Source organism: Ziziphus jujuba, chromosome 5 (assembly GCF_031755915.1).
Source record: "Ziziphus jujuba cultivar Dongzao chromosome 5, ASM3175591v1".
NCBI classification, from domain to species: Eukaryota; Viridiplantae; Streptophyta; class Magnoliopsida; order Rosales; family Rhamnaceae; genus Ziziphus; species Ziziphus jujuba.
The window spans coordinates 8,577,836-8,603,496 of record NC_083383.1 but is presented as its reverse complement, the minus strand read 5'-3'; the positions used below and the strand labels follow the sequence as shown (position 1 = coordinate 8,603,496).

The window sequence follows — 25,661 nt, the reverse complement described above, 5'->3', positions numbered from 1 at the left end:
AAGACAGCTATCTTGTAGCCTTACCCAAAGCCGAATCTCATCCAATGCTTCTTCTTCTTCTTCTTCTTTCTTTCTTTTTTTTTTTTTTTTTCCTTTTTTTTAAATTTTTATTTTTATTTTTTAAGTTAACTTTAAATAAAAAAACCAATAAACAATGAACTTTTTTATATTGACTTTTAAATATAAAAAGTGGTTTTGATTTTTCAAATTTTAAAAACGAAATTTATTTTTTTTATTTTAATATTATATTAACTTAATTCAATGTAAGATAAGTTTTTATGTAATTATATAATATTTTAAATATAATTTAAATAAAATAAAGAAAAAATATAACTAGAACAATATATATTATAGAAAAAAAAATAAAAAGCAAAAATAAAGAGTTTATCATTTAAAATATGCTTCTTATTTCAAAAAGTCTGCCCTTAAAGGGAAAAAGTAATAATAACATGTCATTTTGAAATCAATTTCTTGGCTTTCTTTACATTTTTATCTTTAAAAAGAACTAAAAAAATATTTTATTATTTGAAAAATAATTTGTTTAAAAGTAAAAAAGGAAAAATAAATAGAACAATAAATATAATAGAAAAAAGAAGAATAAAAAAATTTATTAGAAAACACTTTAAAATTTCACTATTTATCATTGAAAGTATATTTTTTATTTAAAAAATAAATAAAAATCATTGCAATGCTCTAAAAGAGAAAAAAGAAAAAAAAGACAAAAAGAATAGTAGATCGTTTTAAAATCAGTTTCTTAACTTTCATTTTATTTTACGTTTAAAAAAAAAGTGCTTTATTGTGAGATTTGGATTTATTATTTTTGATTGATTGATTGATTTGCTGATAAGCGGCCCACAAGATAGAACTTGGCTAGAGGGCAGTATTCATTAAAATAAATAAATAAATAAACAAAAAAATAAAACTTGGCTGGGCAGGTAAATGAGTGGCTTTTGCTATCTCAGTTGTCCCTCGGGGATGAAAAAATTCAAATACGCTCTGCCGAGTATCCGCCTATTTGGTACCCTTTCCAATCATTTTGATGCCACGTAGATTTCGAACCTTTTCTCTCGCAGAATCATCCTTTTTCTTTTACACTGGAAACCATAAAATACCACAATTAATATTCTCTATGCCTTTGTACGGAAAATCAAATACATAACCAAAATATTTGTGTGTTATGTTTCATCGCTACTTAAATATCTATATAAAAAAAGAAAATCAAATATATAATTAAGATTTTTGTGTGGTTATATTTCACTTTTTAAATATCTCTATAAAAAAATAATATTTAAACTGTTTAAAATAGTATAAATTTTATGATATAATTTATTTGAATTGTCTAAATTTGAATAGATTGAAAATTCTAATTAAAATATTTTTTAAAATAATATATTGTTATTTATTTTATTTACTATTAAACCCTAATTAAAAGCCTATGTAAATACTTAAAGCCACCATACACTGTACAAAGGAATAGTTTTTGCACACCTATTACTATCTCTTTTTCTTTTTTTCTGTTTTTCATAGAAAATCTAATGACCTATTTTGATATTTTTGATTTGAGTGTCGGAGGATCTTGAGCTAACGCCACATCGATGTCTCCATAGACTTTCTACCGTAGCTTTTTTTTATTTTGCAAGCTCACAGGAGTCATCAACGGTGAAGAAGGATGCATGATTTTTAATTGTTGATTTTTGCATCAACAATTCTCTATTTCAAGAATCTCTTTAAGTTTTCACAAATGAAATCTTAAAGTCAAAAGACCAAACCTTTTCAACTCTTTCGCTCTTTTTCTCTTTGTCTTCTTTATGAAACCATAACTATTAAGTCAAGGATCTCCTTGCATAAAGGAAGTTTAAGATCAAACCAAATTAAAAAATAAAAGCAGAAAAACTCAAAATGGAAAAATAATGATAGTGGCAAAATTTCCGAAACTAATCAGTATTTGATCATAGTTTAAATGATTCGAAAATCAAATTTATTTTTATAAAATACAGTAAATACAACTTAAAGAAAGAACAATCGAATAACGGAGATTACTCACTATAAAAATCTAATAATGGTGATAGGATGGAGAATCCCTACTGGAGGGGAATTGTATGAAGGCTGCCTTACCCTACCCTATCATGTTACCATTCCAAAGTGGGTGGGTATTTCCGAAGTGCTTGAATTTTTTTGAGGATGGGGTATAGGGTTGGCTGTTAATATAATTTTGGATTTACATTATATTTGGATTGATGAAATAGAAGAAAATATGAAGGAAATGATTTAAATCTTTTGCTTGAATGGTTAAAATACAAAGAAATTATCTTAACCAACTTTGCTTTTCTCCCAAAACTGACTAAAATAGATTGAATATGAAAATGTTTTAATCATTTTTTTAATATCCTAAAATTAACCTTATTATTTTTGTTTGAAAATATTTATGGGTTTTCATATTCTTTTTGTTCCAATCAATTTATGAATCATCTAAGCAACAATTATAAATGATATTTTTTATTTTTATTTTTTTCCTAATTAAATTTTTCCGTCTTTTCCTTTCCTGCTTTCAATTCTAACTGGTATTAATGAATGCCCGGCTTGTTATTTATTTATTGTTTTATTTATTATTATTATTATTATTTTTGAGAATAGCCCAGCTTGTTATCTACTAAATGAGCATTTTAGTAAGGGCAATTCTACAAAAAGAACTCAATATTTGCAAAAACAATTCTATTTAAAATGATTAAAATATCCATAATTTACATTCTCTTTTTAAGTTTTTAAAATTCAAATTATGCTTTGGTCTTACTTTTACTAATAATTTCAAACCACTTGCATGTCGATGCTGTAGGAACATGATGAAATTTATTGAAAGATATTATGGGATACGCTCGATGGATGAAAAAAATGAGAAAGGAAAATAAAACATAGTTATTATTTTTTTTAATGTAATTGTTATATATGTTGCGGAAGTAATAGCTTCCTATTTATACAAGTACATGATTGTTATTTTTGCCAATTAAAAAATTCATGAATGTTTTAAATTCTAAAAAATCATGTTTAATTTAAACACTTACACATATGAGGAAATCAAATTAGATTTGAATACTTATACGCATGAGAAAGTTAAGTCAAATTTAAATACCTAAAAGACAAATTAAATTTGATCACTTACACAAAATATCTTCGTTAATCTTTATGCTTTACTTGCCACCTAAATAGTTTTAAAAAAATATTTATTTATTTTTAATTTCTTTTTAGAAATGTGCATTGCAGCAGAACACCATCGATGTGCTGCTGAGCACAGTCACCAAACCCCCAACTATTGTTGCCATGCTCGTGTTAGCTGAACTTAAAAAACTCAAAGATGGACTTGATTTTTGGCCAATTATTATGTATCGGGTTTCACAAGTCATAATTCACAAATGAAAATCAAACATATTCCACTTAGCATCGCATAAATTTATCACCTATTCACTTTACAATAGTTCAATATCCATAATCAAAGGTCCAAATTTTTTTTTGAAAAAACTCATGAATAGACCAAAATTTCTTATCGCAAGGTGTGAGTCGATAAAATCAAAAGGAGTGTGAAAGAGAGATTGCAATGTAGCAAAAGAATAAAATTAAAACTTAAATGGAAGATCAGAAACATATATGATGAGGAACAAAGAGAATGACTGCGGTGCAGTTATCACTTCTCTACTCTTCTACTAATCCATAAGTCAAAATGGGCATCTGTTTGCCACGTTTTGTTTTGATTTGTGTTAGTGGGCCTTTTCATGCCGAGTCCATATTATGCTTTGATAGCACAACTGCAAGTAGGTGTAGGTCGCAGTTTAGTTTTTTTGTTGACGGTCATGGGCATCAAAACTTCTTGCGTCAAAACATTTAGTACGAGATCTAGAAGTGTATATATATATATATATATATACATAATTTTTTTTTTTTTACAAATTATCTAATTTAGTGCTTCGTCGTGTATATATATATATATATATAATTAAGAGGACACTCTTTTAGAATATATATTTTTGTTTAATGAGTGAACCAAAAAAAATTTGCATCCCAAGGCCAAGAAGGCCAGTGAGTTACATAAAAGCTAAAGTATAAATTATCCAAAGCTTAATGTTTGAATTTTTTTGCCTCTAGAATCTAAGCACATATGAAATTACGAATGATACCATATACTTTTCCTTCCTTACTTTTGTTGTCATATAACCGTAATTAGAATTATAAATTATTCACAAAAAAAAAAAAAAAAAAAGACTGTAATTGGAATTCAATTTCCCAGGGCAACAAGGGTAGTCTTGTAATTCAACATTACCTTAGTACCACCCTCACGTGGCCAGACCAAACAGTAGTACTGTACTTATTAAAACCCCAGAAAGAAAGAAGAGATCCAAGTGCAAAGTGTTCGCACCAAAAGCGATAGCGATGGCGGCGTTTTCTACTAACTGTTCAGTCCGACCTGACAATCCTTCGCTTTCCTCTCAATTTTCCTCTTTCTCTGGTCAGAATCTCGGCTGGACGGTTCGATTTTCCAGCAAGTTCTCCAGCATTTCTCTATCTTCTCCGGCCACATTTCCGGCTACTCGTAGAAGAATATCGTGCCAGACCTCTTCTGCAACCTCATCTTCTTCTTCCGTCAATGGAAAAGGTCAATGCTGGTCTTTAATATTTAATCCGTCTTTATTATTATCTCATATAGCCATGATCGTGAGGCTTTCGGTTATATCACTTTGGAAAATTAGGGTTTAAGTAACATGTTGTAGCAGAGTTAATGCAAGCTCGAACTAGGGTTTTTGCATCGGAATATTCAAAGGACATTGGAAATTTGAAATGCAGTTTTAGTATGTAATGTAGCCGTCGAAGCAAGTCGGTAGAGTGCGGTATTTTGGTTTCTGGTTGAAAAGTAGCATTTGATAGAATGTGGTTCTGATTCGAAAATTAAAGACTGAAAAATTGATGATGGTCAAAATGGAACCCGTAACTTATCTGCAAGTTATAGCTTTGAGAATTTTGAATTAGGCAGGAAGAATTTCTCTGTGTTATTTGTGCCTGTCGTTTATAAATCTTTAGGAAATTTGATCAAGAGTGTATATATATGTATATTTATAGGAATAAATAAGGGAAACGAAATTTCCCACAAAGGAACTATTGTCAGGAAGCCTGTAATGTGCCAAAAAACTTATGTTTAAATTGGACGGGTTGCTTATGGACTTGCATATTTAAAATCCACAAATAACTTATTAGCTTTTCATCATTTATCAGCTCCTTAAGCAACTAGTGAATCAGCTAACAATGCTGTAGCTTATTTATCATTTTCTTTTAATTTGATTTGCAGCAAAATCAGAGTTGAAAGATTTTCTGCACATTAATGACTTTGATAAAGCCACAATTTTAAAGATCTTAGACAGAGCTTTGGAGGTGAAGGCTCTTCTGAAGTCAGGAGAGAAGACTTATCTCCCATTTAAGGGGAAGACAATGGCTATGATCTTTGCAAAGCCGTCCATGAGAACACGGGTTTCATTTGAGACTGGGTTTTTCTTGCTTGGAGGCCATGCTATTTATTTAGGACCTGATGATATCCAGATGGGTAAGCGTGAGGAAACTAGGGATGTTGCCCGTGTCTTGTCCCGTTATAATGACATTATAATGGCACGTGTATTTGCTCATCAGGTATGCTGGTGAGTTTTTTTATTTTTGTAATTGATTGCACATGACAAGTATCGTCATTTTCTATTTAGATGGTTTGTAATTGCTAATGGTGTTATTTATATGTATTCTACTGTAGGACATTCTTGATTTGGCTAAATATGCCACTGTGCCTGTTGTCAATGGCCTGACAGATTATAATCATCCCTGCCAAATTATGGCTGATGCCCTTACTATAATTGAACACGCTGGTCAGTTAGAAGGAACTAAGGTTAGCACATTATTCTGTGACCTGTATATGATATTATTTCTCATATTAGGTTCTGGATATAATTTGTAGTGGTATGGTCTTGTTCCAATCTGATTTGGTGATCTGCATTTAGGTTGTTTATGTTGGAGATGGGAACAATATTGTGCACTCTTGGTTGTTGTTGGCATCGGTTGTATCTTTTCACTTCGTTTGTGCCTGCCCTAAAGGTTTTGAACCTGATAAGAATACAGTTGAGAGGGCACGACAGGCTGGTATCAGCAAAATTGAGATTACTAATGATCCAAAGGAAGCTGTCAGAGGAGCTGATGTTGTATACTCAGATGTGTGGGCCAGCATGGGGCAAAAGGAAGAAGCTGCATATCGTCGTCAAGTTTTTGAAGGATTTCAGGTATGTATTGTTAGTTTAATGATATTACTATTAGTAATATTGTCAGGATATGAAGATTATTGTGCATATGAAGTATTTATATATTTGCTTATGACATCAAATTTATTTATAATTTGAATATAAATACTCTCAGATATAAATACTCTCAGATATTGTGGCTCTTAAAAATTTTATAAGTGCTTGGTGTTATTAGATTGATATTGGTTGAAAATGGGCTGCTAGCTTTAATGAATTCATGGGTGATGAGAAGATCTCTGGTGTACTATTTTACAACTTCTAGTTATACCAGCTTTGCCATCTCCAACCTTAAGTGTGAAGACATGTCATTATTTTGATTGGGTTTTGTTCTTCACTTGCTGTGTGATGCTAACATAGACAATGGGAGGTAGAAGAGTGTGGCTAGACTCTTTTGCTGGCACCATGTTGTGTAAAGGCTCTGTTTTTCTGAAAACTTTTTTCTGTTTACATGGGGAAATGAGCCAATACGGAAATTTAACCTCCTCTCTTTTAACGGCTGAAACAAACTTTTGATTTAGAAATTATTCGTCTTCATGACTCTTGATTTTATACAGATTGTCAAAAAAGTTCTTGAAAAACATGTAGAGCCATATTTTGACTTTGATATCTTTCATCACACTCAAATTAGTTCTTGCTAGTGTGGTGCAGCATTTTAGCAAAAGCATTCAGCAGATTACGTATTGCATTGCAGAATTTCTGTGATGTGTATGGAGGCACTATGAATGGACTTAAAATATTTATTATATTGTTGGTTGGGTAATAATTGTTTACATATTGTTATTGCAGGTGGATGAAAATCTTATGAAGTTAGCTGGACCAAAAGCTTACTTTATGCATTGTTTGCCGGCAGAAAGAGGAGTAGAAGTGACTGATGGAGTTATCGAGGCTCCAAATTCTATTGTCTTCCCACAGGCTGAGAATCGCATGCATGCACAGAATGCTATAATGCTTCATCTGCTTGGCGTGTGATTGAGTACCAGCTTGGCGCTAAATTATATTATAGAATTGGACTTTGGGATGCAGTCCAATTTATGGTCTTCAAAAATGCGTGTAGAATTTTGTAGGTTGGCATCCTACTCTCTCTATGTTTCTATTAGGCCTATTAGGCAAGGATTAAGAGTATCTGTGGAATTCTCAAACTGGATTATTTTGAACTGCTAGTAGTTCGATATCTACTAGAGATAAACATGTATATTAAGATGTCGCACATCAATGTGTCGCTTTGTTAATCTCATTTTGCATTTTGTGTAGTAAGATTGAATTATCTTTTCCCAGCATGATTTTTTTTTTTTTTCCCCTTTTTTGATCTTTTCTTGAAAGGATCAACGAAAACGATAGAATAATCATGTAGAACCAAATCTGTTAGCTTTTTAATTCTATTTTATCACATAATTTGGAAGAAGTCCTATGTTACTAAATATGTATATATATATATATAGACACCTATATTTTTATTTCGGCTACTAATTGTCAGTCATTTAAATGAAATAATTTTTTGCCGCAAAAAATAAAATAAAATAAAATAAAGAAATTTTAAAATTTCTCAACCGGCCGTTTATTTGTAGAGGAGGTAGCAGGTGCCACATGTTCATGTACATACAAACTAATTGGACAATTTGTGAAAACTAATCAGATAAATAAAAAGATAAAAAAAGAAAAAAAAAAAAAGAGAAGGCTAAACAAAGACCCAACCATGGCACCATTCAAAGACTAGACAGACAAGACACTAGTCTGATATTCTGACCTTTCTTTAGGATGGTTTGCATTACGGTAGGGTAATTCTTAATAAACCGTTTTATATGCTTGTATATCATCATCTTGAAAATTTTTAACATTTTTGATACGAATAGCACGGTTACAGGTCTTATATCCTACTTTACATGAAGTTGATAATGAATTGAGTGAAAATGACTTTTGCTCCTTCCATTCATCCTTCTGATCTTCGAGGTCTTCACAGTTCCGAATCCCCGTGCGAAGCTAAGTTTATGCTTTTATCTGATATCAGCTTGTTTGTTATCTAGCATAAAATCGACCAAATATATTTTAAAGTAATTACAAGTTTGGAAAGAAGTTCGGACGTATTAACTATCGTTTCGTCTCTTCCATTCAAGTTAAACATGGTTTCATACACAGATTAACCTGGTGCACTATCAGGATTCATCATTACTACTCAAATAAGCTTCTGTCCAACGCCAGTTCTATGTCGTTACAGCCTTTACTCTAAAACTGCACAAATGAGTCAAAGAATGCCTACAAAATTTGTACCTATAGCACTTGAATAAAATTCAACAAAGTGACATAAATTTGCTCTCGATATTACCATTTTCCAAATTCAATAGTCTATCTACCGTTCTTCCATGTTGAATCTGTTCCAAGCCTCCTGGAGACAGCAAAACCAGAAATAAAATAGGTGAGTTTGGAAATTATATATAATCAATATAAAGTGAAATTTTTAAATGTTACGACTTGCGATTCAAAAGTATATTTCTATATACCAGAAAGACTCAGCATTACTTTAGCATTCACATTCTTGACATTTGTTTAAGAAAATGAGAAGACAGATAAAATGGGGTCATCAGACTCAAGTCTCTTAAAAATATCTCACTTGTTACAGGACATATATGGCATTTCAACTATTATGTTCCAAAATCAAGATGGCATTTCAAATTTATGTTTCACCAGCTATCATAGTAATGCCAATGATGCTTGGATACAACCTGAATACTTTGGTTCTTAATGGCGTTTGGATTTTATATTTTAAGTAATGATATGCACTTCAACTTATTAGTATGAAATAAAACATGATCTGCAACACACCTTCAGGAGATCAAAAACCTTTTCGCAAGTGTATTTCTGCTGAATGCTTGCACCTCTTTGCTGCATTTTGTCAGGATGAACAAAAAGTGTAGCTTTACGATAAGCTTTCTTCACTGCAATACTCGTAATGATATCTGTTAGGGGAACTGGCTGCCAACCACTATCTGGTCCAAGGATCTGGCAAACAAAAATGTCCAGTTAGAACCCAATAATTTTGATGCTGGACCAAAATCAAATTTACGAAAGGAAAAAAGAAATGCTTACAAAATTGAAACACTAGAAAATTACAAGAGTATAATAAGCCAGCTTCTGATAAAGAAAATCCAACATGTCAATAGCAATATCAATGCCAAAAGCTCAAAATATGATTTGACATGACATTGAAGAACAATGTTGACAGTACTAATATACTTTTTGCCAGTATTATCATACAACTGGGTATCATTAGAACTAAAACTGAACTAGTTCAGTTTTCCCTTTGTTGGTTACCTAAGCATTTCCAAATTGGAAAAACCTGCAGGTCTAGGCAGAGTGTGGTACTCCCAACATCTTACTAGAATGCCCATAATGGCTGTGCATGTCTATTAATGTCCCATAAAATTTTGATGCCATAAGCACAGGGCTTTTACACACATATTTAAGGAGACATATAAAAAAGGCCACCACTTACATATTGTAGCGTTGAAAGCAATGCACGTAAATTTCCCTCCTTCCCACCAGACCACCTTTTGATCTCAGCATCAAGAACTTCAGCTAGTCTCTGCCACAAAAATAAATTCAAAATGGTGCATAAAAACTTCAAAACTAAGGAAATTTATTGTCATAAATTCCTTATAGAAACTTACATTTCTTTCTGCCTGCTCTTTCTGAGCAAGAAGATCACGCATATTCTTTTCTGCAAGAGCTTTTGCCTGAAAGAGAGAAAAAATATTATGGAGCAAACTTGTTTCATGAGAACACTGTATCTAGAAACCTGAACAAGATCATGTAACATACTGCTCGTTCTGCTGTTCTTTGATGCCTCTCCAACCTTGCTTTACACCTCTGAGCTGATTCACCATTAACTTGATCAAATCTCTCAGTCGAGTAAGGAGCTGCATTAGGCAAAATATAAATTGCTCACAAGAAGCGTATAATCTATGGTAAAATCTCCTTGGTGATGATATTCAGGTAAAAAGTATAAATACTATTGGATCACTATGCAAATCACATACCACCATGATTTAAAGAATTTGGGACACTTGAGGTGCTTGAAGGGGATGGGTCTCCAGAAACTTTCTCAGAAGCAAACCTTTCAGTTTGCTTTCTTGTCTCTGATGCAGCCTTGCCGGACATAGCTTTTTCTAGGGCACGCACCCGAGCCTCTGCTAATGCTCTTTCCACAGCAGCACGTTCAGCATTACGTTTGGCTTCCTTAGCCTTGTCAGCTAATGACTTATCATTAGCCTCTACAGGATCTTTTCCAAATCTTTCCCGGGCCTCAGCAGCCAAGAGCCTTCGACGAGCTTCAGCAGCTGCTCTCTCTGCAGCAGCTCTTTCTTTGGCTTCAGCAAATGCCCTTTCACGAGCTTCACGGATTGCTCTTTCAACAGCTATTCTTTCTTTCTCTCTTTCCCTTTCTTTTGCTTGATCTATTTTTTTAAGTTGTTCCTTCTCCAGCTCCTCTTCTTTCTGCAAAGTTTCATTAGTTTCACCTTCTTCCAAATTCAGGGTTTCTGGCTGATTCTCCTCCTTCGTTTCTGTCCTTTGACTTTTTTGGGTTTCTTGATGATTTTGGTCATGGTGTTGAGTATCTTGGTTTGGCAGGGTTCCATAATGTTTCTCCTCCTTTTCTGCATTTAGGCTTGTAAGGGTTTCTTGATAATTCTCCACATACATTTCAGCACTTTCATCTGTCAGGGTTTCTTGATTATTCTCGTGATCTTTTTCTGCATATAGGCTTGTTTTTATCTCCTGATCTAGTCCCACATTTTCCTCCTCAACTTCAGAAATTTCATAAAACTGAGCTGCTGCAATATTAATTCCATTTTCAACCCATCTTTCCTCCTCAAAACACTTGGTTTCATTCTCTTCATCTGCATGATTCATAGAAACTTCAGTTTCCTTGACATCCTCATTCATTTTTTCCAATTCAGGAACCAAACTTTCGACAGACTTCCCCAAATTGCAGACATTTTCAAAATCTCTGGTTTCTTGGTCATGCTGAGCTGCCCCAATATTAATCCCGTCTTCAACCCATCTTTCCTCCTCAAAACACTTGGATTCAGTTTCTTCATCTGCATGATTCATAGAAACTTCAGTTTCCTTGACATCCTCATTCATTTTTTCCAATTCAGGAACCGAACTTTCAACTTGCTTCCCCGAATTGCAGACAATATCAAAATCTCTGGTTTGTTGGTCATGTTGCTTTTGCACGAAGCCCATACCAGCTACATCTAAATTTATTCCATAATTACTCAAAAAGTTGATCTTTATCACATCTTCCATTGGGATTATGTTGGTGAGTTTGAAACCACGAACCAAGCAATCTGTTTCCAGCATCTCCCTCTCTACCATGTCATTATACTCTTCAATTAATTCCAACTCCTTTCTATTTTCCTCCGGATCCAACAAAACTTCAGTTACTTCTGTTAGGCTCCCTCTTTCTTCACATGCAGGTATCTCCATGCTTCCTTCTATACCTTGCTTGTTTTCTATGCTTACAGTGGGCTTTTGAATTTTATTTAGGTTGTCTCTTTCATCGTGCTTACAAAGATTGTCATCTTCCTCAATATTGTTCTCCTGGTTCCTAAGATCCTCATTAGTCACTTTTAGTTTTCCATCTCCTGCACTTGGCTCGATCTTTGTTTCTTCTAACCCTCCAGCTTCTACCAATTCACACATATTTTCTTGTATCTTCCCATTTTCTTCCTCTTGATAAACGTCCAATTTAATTATCTCCTCAATTTCGTCCTCCTGATGAACATCCACTTTAAATGTCTTCTCATTTTCTTCGTCTTGATAAGCATCCACTTCAACTATCTTCTCATCTTCTACAACCTGTTGAAACTCTTCTTCCTTTTCTAAATGGCTCTCATATATAAGTCTCTTCTCAATATCTTCCCTCTGATTGAAATCGTCAAGTCTCCCCACAAAGGTATCCTGCTTGCTAGCTTTGTTGAACCTCCTCTCATGGGCATCTTTTAGTTCCCTCTCAAGTTCTTCCTGCTTGGAAGTCTCCTCTCCTTTATTCTTATTTTCAACCGACTCCCAAACTACTGGTTGTCTCTCTAAAAGTTCAACATCCTTTGCTTCCAGATTTCCAAGTATTTTCTCATCTTTTATAGGTTCCTGAAGTTCTTTATGTTCCTTTTGACATTCATCGTCTTCACAGAATGCTTGCACTTTCTTTTCAGTTTCTCCCTGCATGTAAGCAACTTTTAGTCTCTCCTCACTTTCTACCTGATCAAAAACATTCACACCTGCTGCTAATCTGCGACCATACTTTTCACAGTCAGATGCCAGTTTAACAGTATCTAGTTCCTTGAAATAGTTCTCCATTTCCTCAAGGTTACCTTCCCCTTCAGTTGGTTTTAGCCTCTCACCACCTTTTTCAGGCTGATCAAAAACTTCCTTGGCAATTTTTTTCTCCTTCCATTCCTCTGTATCCACAAATTGCATTGCCTTTTTAGCATCTTTTTCTTCTTCAAACTCCAAAAATGTATCCCATTGATTACCTGTGTTGGTAACTTCATAAAATTGCTCTTCTTCTTCAAATGTATCAGCTTCTTCCTGCTTATAATTTTCATGACTAAAGCTAAACTCATTACCAATTTCCTCGTCAGCTTCTTTAAAAACTTCATAAAATTGTTCTGACTCTTCAAAAATATCTGCATCTTCCTGCCTATGGTCTGCTTGAATTGATCTAAACTCCTTCATTGCTTCACTATCAGCTTCTTTGCCACTTTTTAAAATTTTTTCTTGAACTTCAAAGTCAGTAATTACTTGGCCTGGACTGGTTGTATTTTGCTTTCCTGTCCCAACAGAAATGTGCAGTGGAACCTCCTGTTCTTCACATGTATCACAAGTCATTTTTTTCTTAGATCCGTTTTCTTTCTCTGCAACTTTAACCTCCTTTCTCTCCTCATCCTTGAGTCCATCACCAAAACCCACTTTCACTCGACTTTGAATACCGGACTTCTTTCTTTCCATGGATACTTTTGCAATTTTCATTCTTGCTTGAGCCTCCTCTATTGCCTTCTTCAAAGCAGCCATAGAGGTGGCAGCAACTGAATTTGTGTCCACTTCCTCATCAAAGAGTGGCAGTGAATAATCACTGGCAGAACCTTCTGAAGCATCAATCTTAAAACTCCAAAACTTTGAAGCCATTGATTTCCTTGAACCATCATAATTATTACCATAGTTAGACGGAAAGCTTGAAGATGGCCGCACTTTTGGATGACGAATCCCATTGCCAACTTCACATGCATCAAATAATTCATCCATTGAATTTGATCTAGAACGATTAGACTTATTTTGAAATTCAACATTGCCCTTAGAAGTCTCCGTGCCAGCTGTGCCACCTGATGGAAGATCTGTTTTGGCTTTTCTGACATCGTTGCCTTCCATTTTTCCTACAAAGATATTATCCTTAGGGCCAGGGCAGGCACCATTGACAACAGAGGATACAGGGTTATCACCTTTAGTCATGCGTGAGGGAGTAACTTCATCAATTAAACAAGTGTAACCCGGAACAGCATGGAGTTGAGCTATGTGTGTTGTTCCGTTAAAGCCGTTTTCATTTCCGTTGTTTGTCTTTTGGTACGACACGCTGAACTTCTTGACACCATTAAACGATTGACAAGATGCCTCCCGTGCCAAAGCATGATTTTCTTCTGAACAAGTATCTGCGTCTTTTGTACAGGGTAATCTCTCAGATAGATCAGGATTCCTATATATGTTTGAGGGGGGAAAAACATAAGAAAGAGCCTTATCGTCAATTTTCTACCACTACCAGCTGTTTCAACTTTAATGAAAATGGATTCATTCCGCGTGGTTTCTTAATTGACAACAATGAGGAAATAACGGAATATAGTAACGAAAAGAAGAAAAGCTGAATGCCATGTTTAAGCATTTACGTTCTTCCGATTCCCAAACCAACAATATGTAAAATACCCAGAAAAAGAAAAAAGAAAAACAAACAAATAAACAAACAAACTCCTCCACCACGCACTTAATACCTTCTGTGTAAAAAAGATGAAACTATAAATACGAAGCATCACAGATCAACCTGTATCTGCTAAGTCTACTCCAAGCTAGAGCTTTGCTCTTCTGCTCATTCAACAACAACAAGCACAGAGAACTTCCTCATGTTTCAAGCGCAAAATGTTTCCACCATATAACAACATGAAGCTAACCAAAACGAGTGGAATTTAAACCACAGTTTATATCCATTTCGAAGTTGAAAATAACGAACATGCAGGTTCTTCTGAACTTATTCAACCATAAACCAAAACCAAAACCAAAAAAACAAAAAAAGCAGGTAAGTTTCGGCTTACAGTGGTTCGTCAGCGAATATTTCCCTTTTATTCTGCTCGGTTTGAAGCTCCTCATAAGGCACTGCAAAGTCTGAATCTCCGAAGCCACCGAATATCTTCGAGTAATCAAGCTTTGAGGTTCCAACATCGACCGCAATTTTTCGTTCATTAAGCTCTGGAATTTCAAGAATGGGAATCGATGAGCCTCGAGAAGCTCCAGAGCCACCGAAAATCTCGCTGTAGTCTTCAACTCGGGAAGAGAAAGTCGGAACCCCAAACTTCGACGGAGCAGCGAAAACGCCGTCGTACATGGATTTACCGGAGAAACTATGGCCGTTCGATAGCTTCTTCGAGACAGTCACAGAGGAGGTCCGGTACTCCATTCACAGGTCCGTGACGCGCTTTCTTCTCTCTCTCTCTCTCTCTCTCTCTCTCTCTCTCCCCCCTTTCCCTCAAGAGCCAAAAAAATAGAAATCTGCAAAACCAGACTAGACAGCTAGAAGAAGAGAAGAGAGAGAATGGGAAGGCCTTTTTCCGAGAAACTGAGTGAAAAATGCTGTCTAACTGTCAGAATACACCCCTCGACCGAATCGGCGATTAATGAAAAACTCGGCGATGATCAAAATGGATACCGGCAGAGCCGGTGACGGTCAAAGGTGATATTGACCGTTATCTGAGTACGTATATGTACCGATCCCTTCTCCCTCCAAATCCAATTCCAATAATCGACGACACTAACACCGGATTCATACAAGGGTAGTTTCGTTAATAAAATGAGAGGCGAGGGATGGCTCTGGAAGAATAATTCGGTCCTCACCATAATGTGTTTTTTTTTTTTTGGGGAAAATATTGCCATAATGTGTTTGGTTTCAATGAGAGACCCCGCCTAAATGATCTTTTTATGACTTGGAAATTCCACACTACAGTTTGCTCACGTTAAAACTTCCTTCTTCTTTGTTTGGTTTAATTTTCAAACCCCCTTTTTGGTCATTACATGTGCCCAGCCTTAAGGTTAATTACTTTAATTAATTATAAAACATTCATTTATTTACATTAAAATGTCTTCGATTCTATTATTGAATGAAATCCAGCTTGTTATTTTAATTAATTGGTTAATAATAATACATATCCATTTAAGTTGAAGCTCCTGAAACTCATTGATGTAGATTCTTCTTCCTTTTGCTATAAAAGAGGTAAACAGATGCAGAAGAATAGTATGTGCATGTTTCTCGTATCATTTAAAACAAAAGTTTCTCAATGCAATTATTTCAAAGTGTTAACGTTACCATAATTTTTTAAATCCAACATATGGAGACAATCAAAAATGAATCAGGAGCCTTGAAGCTGGGGACCACACCATCATGCGGTGACCCCACCCTGTCCTTGCAGCTACATTTCCATTAAATTTATTATTATTATTATTTTAATGAAATACATTTTCATGAAATTGTTATTTTTTTATTTTAAAAAAAAGTCATCTATATATAGATTTATCAACAGAGTTTTACTGTTTAACAAAGTTTTTTTGGTCTAGTATGATAAAAGAAAGCTTCAACATTGTTTAGCAATTTTTGAATATCAAGTTATATACGTTATTTTATTTGTTTATTTGTTCATTTTTTTGGTCCATTTATCTATTTTTATATAAAGGCTTCCTATCAAAATTTGATTTAAATTAAAATTTGTATGGGTAGTCCTTTGATGGCTTGCATAAAATAAATAAAATAAAAAAATTATTATTATAATTATTATTATTATTATTTGCTTCCATATCTGTTATTATTGTTAATCATGCATGATCTTGTAAGAGTTTTTTTTTTTTTTTTTATATAAGTTGTTTCTTTTGAAAAATTTTATAAAAGCTATGAGGTGTTATTTTACAAAAGCGGTAAGCTATTATTTATTATTATATTATATACCAGTTACATGGAATTATGATAAACTTTTTTCGTTATCATTAATATTTTCCGTGTCAATCAATAAAGTAGGCTACGACTGTACGATAGAGCTAGCTAGGGGTCTATAAGACAGACAGACCCACATGAAAGGTAGCAGCTCTTCTTTCTATGAAAATATCTAATGAAAGCCAACTTTGGTCTTCTGCGCTATGACAACTTCACTTTTACTTTACCACTTGACCGTTTGCAAAAAGTCATACTTGTCACTTGGATATGTTTGTTATCTAAAATGTGTGCACCCCAAAATGTAAATTTAAAAGTTACATTCGGATAACGTTATGTATATCTTTTATTACTTTCATTTTACCTAATTACATTATATTTGATTTTATTTTATTTGAACTAATTAACACCTTCAGGCTCCAAATTAGCTAGAAATACTCAAAGCAACAAATATTAATAAGTCACGTTCAAAAAAATAAAACATATATATATATATATATGTAGACGTCACCCGAATAGCTTGTCATGAATGAATAAATGAATGCTGATTAAAAAAAAATATGTGTGCAATTTTACTTTTATATTTTCAGTTTTCAACTTCAAATTTTAATCACAATTATTAAAAGTTTAGAGATGTCTGATGCAAAAAATGGAATTAGATAGATATGTTTTTTTTTTGATAAATTGGATAAAACATGTTATGAAAAAAGAAAAAATGAGAGCATCATATGAATACATGGTACATACTTCTGATACCATAGGATGGTAAATGTAATCTATGTAATGAATTTTGATATTTGTATTAGTTATTATTATCAATAAAATTATTGTCGATTTTATTCTGAATTTTTAAAAGAAAATTAAATTATTGATAATTATTTAAATTGTTCTAATAATATATATCTTATTAATAATAGTAAATAGTATTTTTCTCACGTAATACGACAGGGTTGGATAAAGTGACACTATCAATGGTACAGAAAATAATTTTAAAAAAAGAAGTAATAATAAACACAAAGAGTGCATTAAATTGCTTAAGCATAAAGCAGAACATTATTCTTTTTTTTATGAATAAAGCAGAACATTATTCTTAGTGAACAGGGATTCTTTCTTTTTCATTTTTTTTGGCTTTTTCTTTGACGTAGTGACTACCAACTTGGCAATTCTCAGATTTGATGTATAGGGAATACCCATATGGCAAAGCAAAGGCCACTATATTATTTTGTCATGATCGATAAGTGACCCACACAAGTTACAAAGCAGGCACTCATTTAGTCCCCATCAACCTTAGCGTTGTAAATCTCTTATTGCCAATAGTTGGCCTCATTTATCAAAGCATATTTTCTTATTTGCTACTTTATCTCATAAGATAGCTCCTTGTTGATGTAAGTTCTGTCTAACATTTTTACTAATGTTTTAGAGAATATACATTGGTTTCATTAATAAATCATATCCTTAGACATCATTTTCCATCATATAATATAATGTTATATGTCTCAATCAAATGTCAATTGTAAAATTGGTTAGGTTAAAAGTTATATTTTAATTTTTATTGGTGAGCTTATGGATCAAATAGGCCTCAATGGAGTTGGGCCATTACAATTTGTTGACAACGAGATTAATTGTGTGGGCTCAAGTTTGGTCATACTCACACTTAATAGGGTTGGCCCAATCCAATGATAAAAAACACGGGCTTCTGTTGAAATTAGTTTGGGCTAGTCCAAACTTTTGCATCAAGGCACTGAAACCATACCATACCAAATACTATGCTACCGGAGGTTCACAAGCATGACTTAGTAACGTGACGGGAGTCCATAAACCCCTTTCGCTCTGCAACTTTTCTTGGAGGAAAAGAAAACCCCTTAAAAATCCCACTCATTGATTTATTTTCCCCGTCTGTCCGCCAAAAGAGAAAGCGAGCAAGAGAAGGTTTAGCAACCGAGTGTGTGTGAAAACGACGACGTAAAAGATGTTCAGGAACCAGTACGATACGGAGGTTACGACATGGAGCCCAGCGGGGAGGCTGTTCCAGGTGGAGTACGCCATGGAAGCCGTGAAGCAAGGTTCGGCGGCCATAGGGCTTCGATCCAAGACCCACGTGGTCTTGGCCTGTGTAAACAAGGCCAACTCAGAGCTGTCTTCTCACCAGAAGAAGATCTTCAAGGTCGACGACCACATCGGCGTCGCCATTGCCGGTCTCACCGCCGACGGTCGGGTTCTTTCCCGCTACATGCGATCTGAGTGCATCAACTACAACTACACCTACGAATCGCCGCTTCCCGTGGGACGGCTCGTCGTGCAACTTGCTGACAAGGCTCAGGTGGGTAATTTTTTGCAACCCTAATTTTTCTTTTTTTTCTTTTTTATTCAATTACTCTATGATTCTGTCTTTATTTTTTTAACTCTATGAATGAGGCGAGACCGATTAGCGGTGGTTGTTAGATCGGGGACTGGGGATTAGGTTCATTTCCCTCTTTCTTGAGGGTTTTCATCAAATTTAAGTGATAAAGAAGGCAAAAAGATATTCGAATTTTGTTATCTTTATAGAGTTAGAAGAGGGACTTGCCCTAGCTAAACTTTCTTCTTCTTTTTTTGTTTAATTGGTTTTTGCATTAGTTCAGTTGACTGGGGATTTTGTTATTCCAATTGATATTTGGGAAATTAAAGGTTCATAACCCAAAATTTTCCACTTCTTTGATTCATAAACGCTGGAGATTTGGGTTTTGGTTTTGGAAGTGATTATGTGTGGTCGGCTTTGCTATTTCCAAGTTCCAGTTAATGTGCAAAATTAACTTTAGGAGGTGAAAAGAAGATGATAATCGTTGTTGACGACTTTCAAAATTTGTTTGGTTGAAACTGATAATTAGATTACACAATCACTGATGCTGTTAGAGAAATACAGTGTTTTTTTTTTCACTTATAGGAGATGCAGTGTAGTTTATGTAGTGCTTCGTGTGATTGCCGCTTGTTTGTAAGAAAATGGAACACAATTATCTTATGCTTTCTTTGTGTACCCCGATTTCATTCACAGTTATATATCTGGTTACTGTTTTCGTGTTTCTGTTCTGGCTGCAATATCAGCCCCAAATAACGGTGTAAAAGGCTGGGACATCTACCTAGTCGTTCAATCAATTTAATCAAACATTGTTCTTTCTATGGTTTTGGGTTTTCAGAACTTTGCAGTTTCCGTTAATCAGAATAAATCAATAAAGCTACATTTATGATCTGTCCACATGTTTGTAGAACAAAAAAATTGAAAGTACAGAGGGTGGGGGTTACTGAAGATATACATATACCAATGTTAATCACTTTAGTATTTGTTGCATTGTGCATTTTGTACTGAATGATAACTTTCTCTTCCTCTCTTTTTTATGTGAGTCTGTATTCTGTTGGATGTCTGCATTTTATGATAACACATTACATATATGTATGCATACATACAAATGTGCGTATGTGCATCTTGTTATCCATGATTGCTTGCATTTTTAATCCAGTTCTCATTTCGTTGTCCTCATTCATTAGAATGCAATTTTCAGTGCATATGTGTGCCTTAACTGCGCAATTTTGTGAAAAATGGAAAGTATAAGTTTCTGATATTTATGAAGATTTAACTTTGGTTTTTCTTTATGGAGTGTTCTGCAATCATATGAATGGTTGGGCGAGTCTAGTGGTGTGATTGAATTTGTTGGCATGGTCTGCTTTTTCCCAAGTTTACTTGCCACTAGTACACCAATGTATTAATAATTGTGACATCTAAGCTGAAAATAAAACCTTGAATTGGTCTGTAGAATCAAAATTTGAGTAGTTTAAGATGGAAACTTTAGAACTAACTTGGGAGTATTGTATTCTGTATGTATTTTGTTATTGTTTCTTAAACAATGTTAAAATCAAAACTGCCATGGTAAGAGAGTAATCTCATCGGTGTTAACTATGTTCAACAATTATTTACTTTTCTTCCTATTACTTTATAAATGTGCATGCATTCTAGCAGATGCTTTTCCTTATCCTTGTGGATGGCAGGTCTGCACTCAACGCTCATGGAAACGACCATATGGTGTTGGACTGCTAGTGGCTGGATTGGATGAATCTGGAGCACACCTCTATTACAACTGTCCAAGCGGGAACTACTTTGAATATCAGGCTTTTGCCATAGGGTCTCGCTCACAAGCGGCAAAGACATACTTGGAACGCAGGTTTGAGAACTTCAAGGATTCTTCAAGGGATGATCTGGTTAAGGATGCGCTTATTGCAACAAGGGAAACATTGCAGGGGGAAAAACTGAGGAGCTCCATATGCACAATTGCTGTTGTTGGAGCTGGGGAGCCATTCCATATATTAGATCAGGAAACTGTGCAACAGTTGATTGATGCATTTGAGATTGTGGTGGACGATGAGGGGCCTGCTTCCGAACCAGGAGCAGCTGCTGATGAGGGAGCTGCTGCAGAAGAGGGTGCTGGTACGGATACTGGTGCTGGTACGGACACTGGTGCTGGTGCTGACCAGGGATCAGGTGCAGCTCCAATGGAAATTTGAGGATGCTAGAAGCCATTGTCTTTTCATGCCCATTTCAATCAGGTTTTCTAGCATGTATTTGTTAAGAGTATGGATGGCACAATGGAAGACAATATTTTCTCTTTGGGATTTCGTTACTTTTTCTTTAGCCTTTTGGGTGTCTGCGATTTGTCTTTGCCTCATCAGTACAAACATTTTAACGGATACGATTGGTGGATTTAAATTTATATTTCACATCATAGTTATCCAAAATATTGAAGTGGGTGGTAATATCCAATCTGGTTATATTTACTCTTATATAAACTTGTAATCGGTTGCACAGATTTGGGTTGGTGTGTACTTAAGTTCGTCTGAAATTCAAATAATGTTGACGTTCATTATAAAAAATTTAAACGATATTATCTTGAATAATGTTGAGGTTGATTATAAAAAATTTAAACGATATTATCTGTCCAGAAAGATTTTGGAGAAAGTGCGTCATAGATGGTTGTTTTACCCGTGAAGGACGCATATGAAAATGTAAAGCTATGTCGACAGATTTTGTACCTTCCCCAAATTAATCACGCTCACGGCTGATTTACTTTTTCGGTAATTCATATTTTTGCACGTAAAGCGACATGAGAATCTTCGGTTCACCAATTAAGTCTCCAAAGTCAAATCCATGGAGCTTTTGCAAATAAGCCAGCATTAGACTCTGTTGCCAGATTTTTTTTTTTTTTTTTTTTTTGCTTAAAAGTTTTATTTGTAAATTAAAAGTTTTTTTATAAAAAAATAAAAAAATTTGATAAAATTCAATAAGTATAAATATAAAAAAAATGAACTTTTTAAAATTATTTTAGAAAAATAAAAATGTTGAGCTTTTTTTAAAAAATTTTTTTTTTTACCTTATATGAAAATTTAATCATTTAATACAGTTTAATAAACATTTAATGTAATTTTTTTATTTACAAACAAATACTTATTAGCTTTTCAATAAATTTTTTTTTTCAAAAATATCTATTATACAAAAATCTATATACAAAGCTATATAGACTAAAACAAAAATCTACATACTAAAACTAACGGACCTTCACCACTTTGAATGTGAAATTCTATCGTGGGCAACTTCCCTCCTCATCGGACTGTCATCTCTCATCAAAAGAGGTGCATGACACCCCAACAATAGTAAAATCGTTAAATTGATATCCATGTAAGATCATTGGATTCACCAAAAAATATATGTACGAAGATATGGATTTCATGTGTATATGATATGTCATAATAGTGATCATATGAACCATTTGTGGTGTCCCTTCATTGATAAATTCAAATCATATGCTATTTACCAAAAAGAATTCAAATCATTTGCTTGTTGACCCAAAAAAATAATAAAAAGTACACGACATAATTATATCATATCCACGCTTGTTATGGATAATGATATCTGATACACATTTGAGATTTCATTAAATCATTTTGGCTTGTGACTCAACATTCATTCATATGTTTTTCCGTATGGCTGCGGAAAATAAACAGCAGTTTTGCACGCATTAGCATTGGTTAAATAGTTAGCCCCAAAATGCACCAGCTGCCACCTTTGAAAAAAAACATAAAATAAAAAGCATGCACAAAGACGATCACTTCCTCAGTAGGAGGAGGACACTACATGCGAATATCAGGAACTGTGATGCCATTGACCTGCATCTGCTTGTACATCCAGTGCCAATTTTCAGGAGTCACCTCACCACCAAGAGAGTGAACAACAGATCCACCACTGCATGACCCAACTTTGCAGCATTCCTCCAGAGATAACCCCTTAACCAATCCATACAAAAACCCACATGCAAACAGATCACCTGCTCCTGTTGCATCTGTCGCTTTTGCCACCCCTATAGCAGGAACTCGGACAATCTGTATAATAAAATCAAAAGCTTACTTAGGGAGAACATCAGAGATAACCTTAAGATAGATAACCTTAAGATAGGCTTCTAATAACTACACCTAACTAACCTCGTTTCCATGCCTTGCAATGCTTCCATTGCAGCCTAATGTCACCACAGCCCACTTGCAGTGTTTGGACAGAAATTCTAGTGCAACTTCTGGATCAGCATTTTCTCCACTTCTGCAATCACTGTAAGAAAGATTATTACCACACAGAAGTATGCCACCCACCTGCCCACCTCAAACTCCTAGGTTAGAGTATATTACCAAATTGTACACTAAACATTTTGGGATGAAAACAAAAACGCTTGAAAGGGCAAGCATATCACATTGATCAAATTTTATTTCACCACAAGCTTCTATTAGATGTTACTATTTTATATAATGAGCATCACCTTAACAGTTCTGTTGCTTCATCCTCATTGGCAAAGCAAAGGTCTATATTTCCAGACTCCAGTAGCTGTAGAAGAGGTACTCTAAAGTTTCGAACCATCTGGTCAATGTTTAAAGAATACATAAGATTCAACATTTAGACCTGAAATTTTAGTTTTCAAAAACATATTGAGCAGATAATGAAAGAGGGAACAATCAAATGCATAAAGGATACAATTGTCACATGTAAGATTAGAACTCAATTTCTCCACCTATCTTTTTTTTTTTCCCTCTCTCCTTGTCACTTGAAAACTAGATACAACAACTTCCTGATCTAAACTGAAAGAACTTAAGAGAACAAGAAGGTACACCTCAAAGCTGGCCAAATCCAGTGACACCATCAGACCCTCTTCTTTGGCAATCTGAACAGCCGTCCTAATCACTTCCAAATTGATTATTCCATACCTCAACAACAACCACTGTAAGAAAGACACATCAGGATTTAGATACCCACCAACTTGATGCCAACCATACCATTTTTAGAATGATAGAATGATGTATATCAAAACAGAAACTCGACCACCACATATAAAAATAATGGTAATAAGAAAAACAATCATTTTTAACCTTGCCGCCCTTAAAATCTTCTCTATTCAATTCGTCTGCCTGAAAAGGAAATCAAAATAATTTGTAGTAAGCTCATTTTACGAGAAGAGAATACGAAAGCCGAGTAAAAAACTAAGGTTAAATTACACAATATCACAACAGATATGTCTGTGTAAATGTTCACATAGAGAATAATGCACCTTAAGTCTCACAGCACTAGAAAGACAGGGACGCATTGTACGATTGCCCAACTCATCAACAAGGCAAACACACTGCGTGGTACCAATTACCAATACTGATCAGCACTTAGCAACAATAAGCTCAATCAAAGAAAAAAAAGCCTTGCAAGAATTTGTGAACACCTCACCTGAGCTGTGGGACCCTTCTTCATCCTCATTCTTGTGAGGTTCACACAATTAGAGCTCATGTTACTCACAAATAATTGGCCTTGCTCATCATCCCCGCAGGCCCCGATAATTCCACAGGAGATTCCAAATCCTGCACTCAGCCCCCTAATGGTATTGGCAACGCTTCCCCCAGCCATCGTTTTGACTGCAGATAACTCATCTGGTGACTGGAGAATATGGTTCTTCACCTCACTGAGTATGTACTCAAGCTCTTCAATTGCAACCTACAAAGAATACGTACTTACTAGTTAAAAAAAAAAAAAAAATGTAGGGAAAAAAGAGAAAAGAAAAACAAAATAAAACCGATTTCATCTGAATAATTTACTAAAACCGCATTGCAGCTTTCACAAATGTCAAAAAAGACTCCGAATTTACCGCAGCACCCCCCAATTACCCCCACTTTTTAAAAATAAATTCACCAGAAACTTCTATATAACACCTGGAGATGCGATCATCACCAAAATAAAAAAATAACAATAAACAAGAGAGTAGAAAAGTATTTAAAAAAGCCATGAGTTTCCAAGTAAAAAAGGCAAAATTAACACAAACCCAGAAAGCAAAAAGGACGAGAATTAAGAAAATGAAAGCGAAAAAAAATTAAAAAAAAAAAAGAAAAAGAAAGAAGAAGATTGGAAAAGCAGAGAGAGGCTACGGGTACAGAGCCACCACGCTCTCCGGGGATCTGATCGAGCAAGGAACAATCGACGCGGGCCACATGGTCCACAAGAGCTGATGCTTGCAGTCCAAGTACCAGAGGAGCTTCCTTGCCATTACCGTTGCTGCTGATGGTGATGGTGGTGGTGGTGGTGGCGGTGGGCAAAGCTTCAGCTCCCATCTTTCGGCTCCTCTGGCTTCTCCCGCTAAAAAATTTGTTGGGCTTTGCCGTTGCCCTCTCTTTAATCGTTTTGTATTTATAGACACCCCCAACACTTCAAGTGATTCCCACTCTCGCTGTGTTCTACTGTTTATGTTCCGAAATTGCCCTCAAACCCCCAACCATATAATCATTTTTTATTTAAAGAAAAAAAATAAAAAAATTTAACGGGGTCCCCCATTATAATCCACTGACCCAATGGAGCACAACGTAAGGCTAAGATATTTACCGAAATTTAAAAAGAATAATAATAACAAAATAAATAAATAAACGTAAGGTTTTTTTTTTTGTTTTTTTTTTTCGTGGCTTTGAATAAACGTAAGGTCTCTTTGATAACTAGGCGTTTTATCTTTGATTCGTTAAATATTATAATGTCCCTTTTGAGAGGTTTTTTAAGGGGTTGGATGGGGAATATGACC

At 34.6% G+C, this 25,661-nt stretch overlaps 4 protein-coding genes across 9 annotated transcripts; 2 read left to right on the top strand and 2 right to left on the bottom strand.

The window, feature by feature from the left end:
• Nucleotides 1-4,374: 4,374 nt before the first annotated feature.
• On the top strand, nt 4,375-7,594 carry LOC107420225 (ornithine transcarbamylase, chloroplastic). Its single transcript, XM_016029127.4, has 5 exons — nt 4,375-4,642; nt 5,330-5,664; nt 5,780-5,911; nt 6,024-6,299; nt 7,104-7,594. Exons 1-5 carry the CDS (start codon nt 4,420-4,422, stop codon nt 7,284-7,286), a joined length of 1,149 nt encoding a protein of 382 aa, XP_015884613.3. The 5' UTR covers nt 4,375-4,419; the 3' UTR covers nt 7,287-7,594.
• A 502-nt stretch (nt 7,595-8,096) lies between these two features.
• Nucleotides 8,097-15,507, bottom strand: LOC107420288 (auxilin-like protein 1). Of its 4 annotated transcripts, none has more exons than XM_025074889.3 (8): nt 14,672-15,507; nt 10,349-14,064; nt 10,131-10,228; nt 9,980-10,045; nt 9,805-9,894; nt 9,135-9,311; nt 8,638-8,697; nt 8,097-8,334 (listed from the first exon to the last, which is right to left on the bottom strand). In XM_025074889.3, exons 1-7 carry the CDS (start codon nt 15,031-15,033, stop codon nt 8,662-8,664), a joined length of 4,545 nt encoding a protein of 1,514 aa, XP_024930657.3. In that variant the 5' UTR covers nt 15,034-15,507; the 3' UTR covers nt 8,097-8,334; nt 8,638-8,661. The 4 variants fall into 4 exon arrangements, with proteins under 4 accessions (XP_024930657.3, XP_015884703.3, XP_015884704.3 ...); XM_016029217.4 differs by lacking the exon at nt 8,097-8,334 and adding an exon at nt 8,397-8,543; XM_016029218.4 differs by lacking the exon at nt 8,097-8,334 and having other exon boundaries at nt 8,397-8,697; nt 10,349-13,747; nt 13,814-14,064.
• A 2,833-nt stretch (nt 15,508-18,340) lies between these two features.
• On the top strand, nt 18,341-21,297 carry LOC107420295 (proteasome subunit alpha type-1-A). The gene is made up of 2 exons (XM_016029224.4): nt 18,341-18,871; nt 20,572-21,297. Exons 1-2 carry the CDS (start codon nt 18,521-18,523, stop codon nt 21,082-21,084), a joined length of 864 nt encoding a protein of 287 aa, XP_015884710.3. The 5' UTR covers nt 18,341-18,520; the 3' UTR covers nt 21,085-21,297.
• A 1,206-nt stretch (nt 21,298-22,503) lies between these two features.
• LOC107420181 (uncharacterized) lies at nt 22,504-25,283 on the bottom strand. Of its 3 annotated transcripts, none has more exons than XM_048476478.2 (8): nt 25,027-25,283; nt 24,329-24,592; nt 24,162-24,233; nt 23,983-24,021; nt 23,727-23,834; nt 23,379-23,476; nt 23,053-23,173; nt 22,504-22,953 (listed from the first exon to the last, which is right to left on the bottom strand). In XM_048476478.2, the coding sequence occupies exons 1-8, from the start codon at nt 25,201-25,203 to the stop codon at nt 22,705-22,707; spliced, it is 1,128 nt and encodes a 375-aa protein (XP_048332435.2). In that variant the 5' UTR covers nt 25,204-25,283; the 3' UTR covers nt 22,504-22,704. The 3 variants fall into 3 exon arrangements, with proteins under 3 accessions (XP_048332435.2, XP_048332436.2, XP_048332434.2); XM_048476479.2 differs by having other exon boundaries at nt 23,053-23,164; nt 25,021-25,280; XM_048476477.2 differs by having other exon boundaries at nt 25,021-25,276.
• Between the last annotated feature and the right edge of the window lie 378 nt (nt 25,284-25,661).

Bases quoted from the DNA above. Each gene is read 5' to 3' on its own strand.
- LOC107420225 (XM_016029127.4), top strand. From the start codon at position 4,420: ATGGCGGCGTTTTCTACTAACTGTTCAGTCCGACCTGACAATCCTTCG. The intron at 4,643-5,329 runs GTCAATGCTGGT...TTTGATTTGCAG, and splicing joins TTCTTCCGTCAATGGAAAAG to CAAAATCAGAGTTGAAAGAT. The intron at 5,912-6,023 runs GTTAGCACATTA...ATCTGCATTTAG, and splicing joins GTCAGTTAGAAGGAACTAAG to GTTGTTTATGTTGGAGATGG.
- LOC107420288 (XM_025074889.3), bottom strand. From the start codon at position 15,033: ATGGAGTACCGGACCTCCTCTGTGACTGTCTCGAAGAAGCTATCGAAC. The intron at 14,065-14,671 runs GTAAGCCGAAAC...AAACATATATAG, and splicing joins ATATTCGCTGACGAACCACT to GAATCCTGATCTATCTGAGA. The intron at 8,698-9,134 runs GTGTGTTGCAGA...TGCTGTCTCCAG, and splicing joins AGGTTTTTGATCTCCTGAAG to GAGGCTTGGAACAGATTCAA.
- LOC107420295 (XM_016029224.4), top strand. From the start codon at position 18,521: ATGTTCAGGAACCAGTACGATACGGAGGTTACGACATGGAGCCCAGCG. The intron at 18,872-20,571 runs GTGGGTAATTTT...TGTGGATGGCAG, and splicing joins AACTTGCTGACAAGGCTCAG to GTCTGCACTCAACGCTCATG.
- LOC107420181 (XM_048476477.2), bottom strand. From the start codon at position 25,203: ATGGGAGCTGAAGCTTTGCCCACCGCCACCACCACCACCACCATCACC. The intron at 24,593-25,020 runs GTAGCCTCTCTC...TATTCTTTGTAG, and splicing joins AGCGTGGTGGCTCTGTACCC to GTTGCAATTGAAGAGCTTGA. The intron at 23,835-23,982 runs GTTAAAAATGAT...TCTTTCTTACAG, and splicing joins AAGATTTTAAGGGCGGCAAG to TGGTTGTTGTTGAGGTATGG.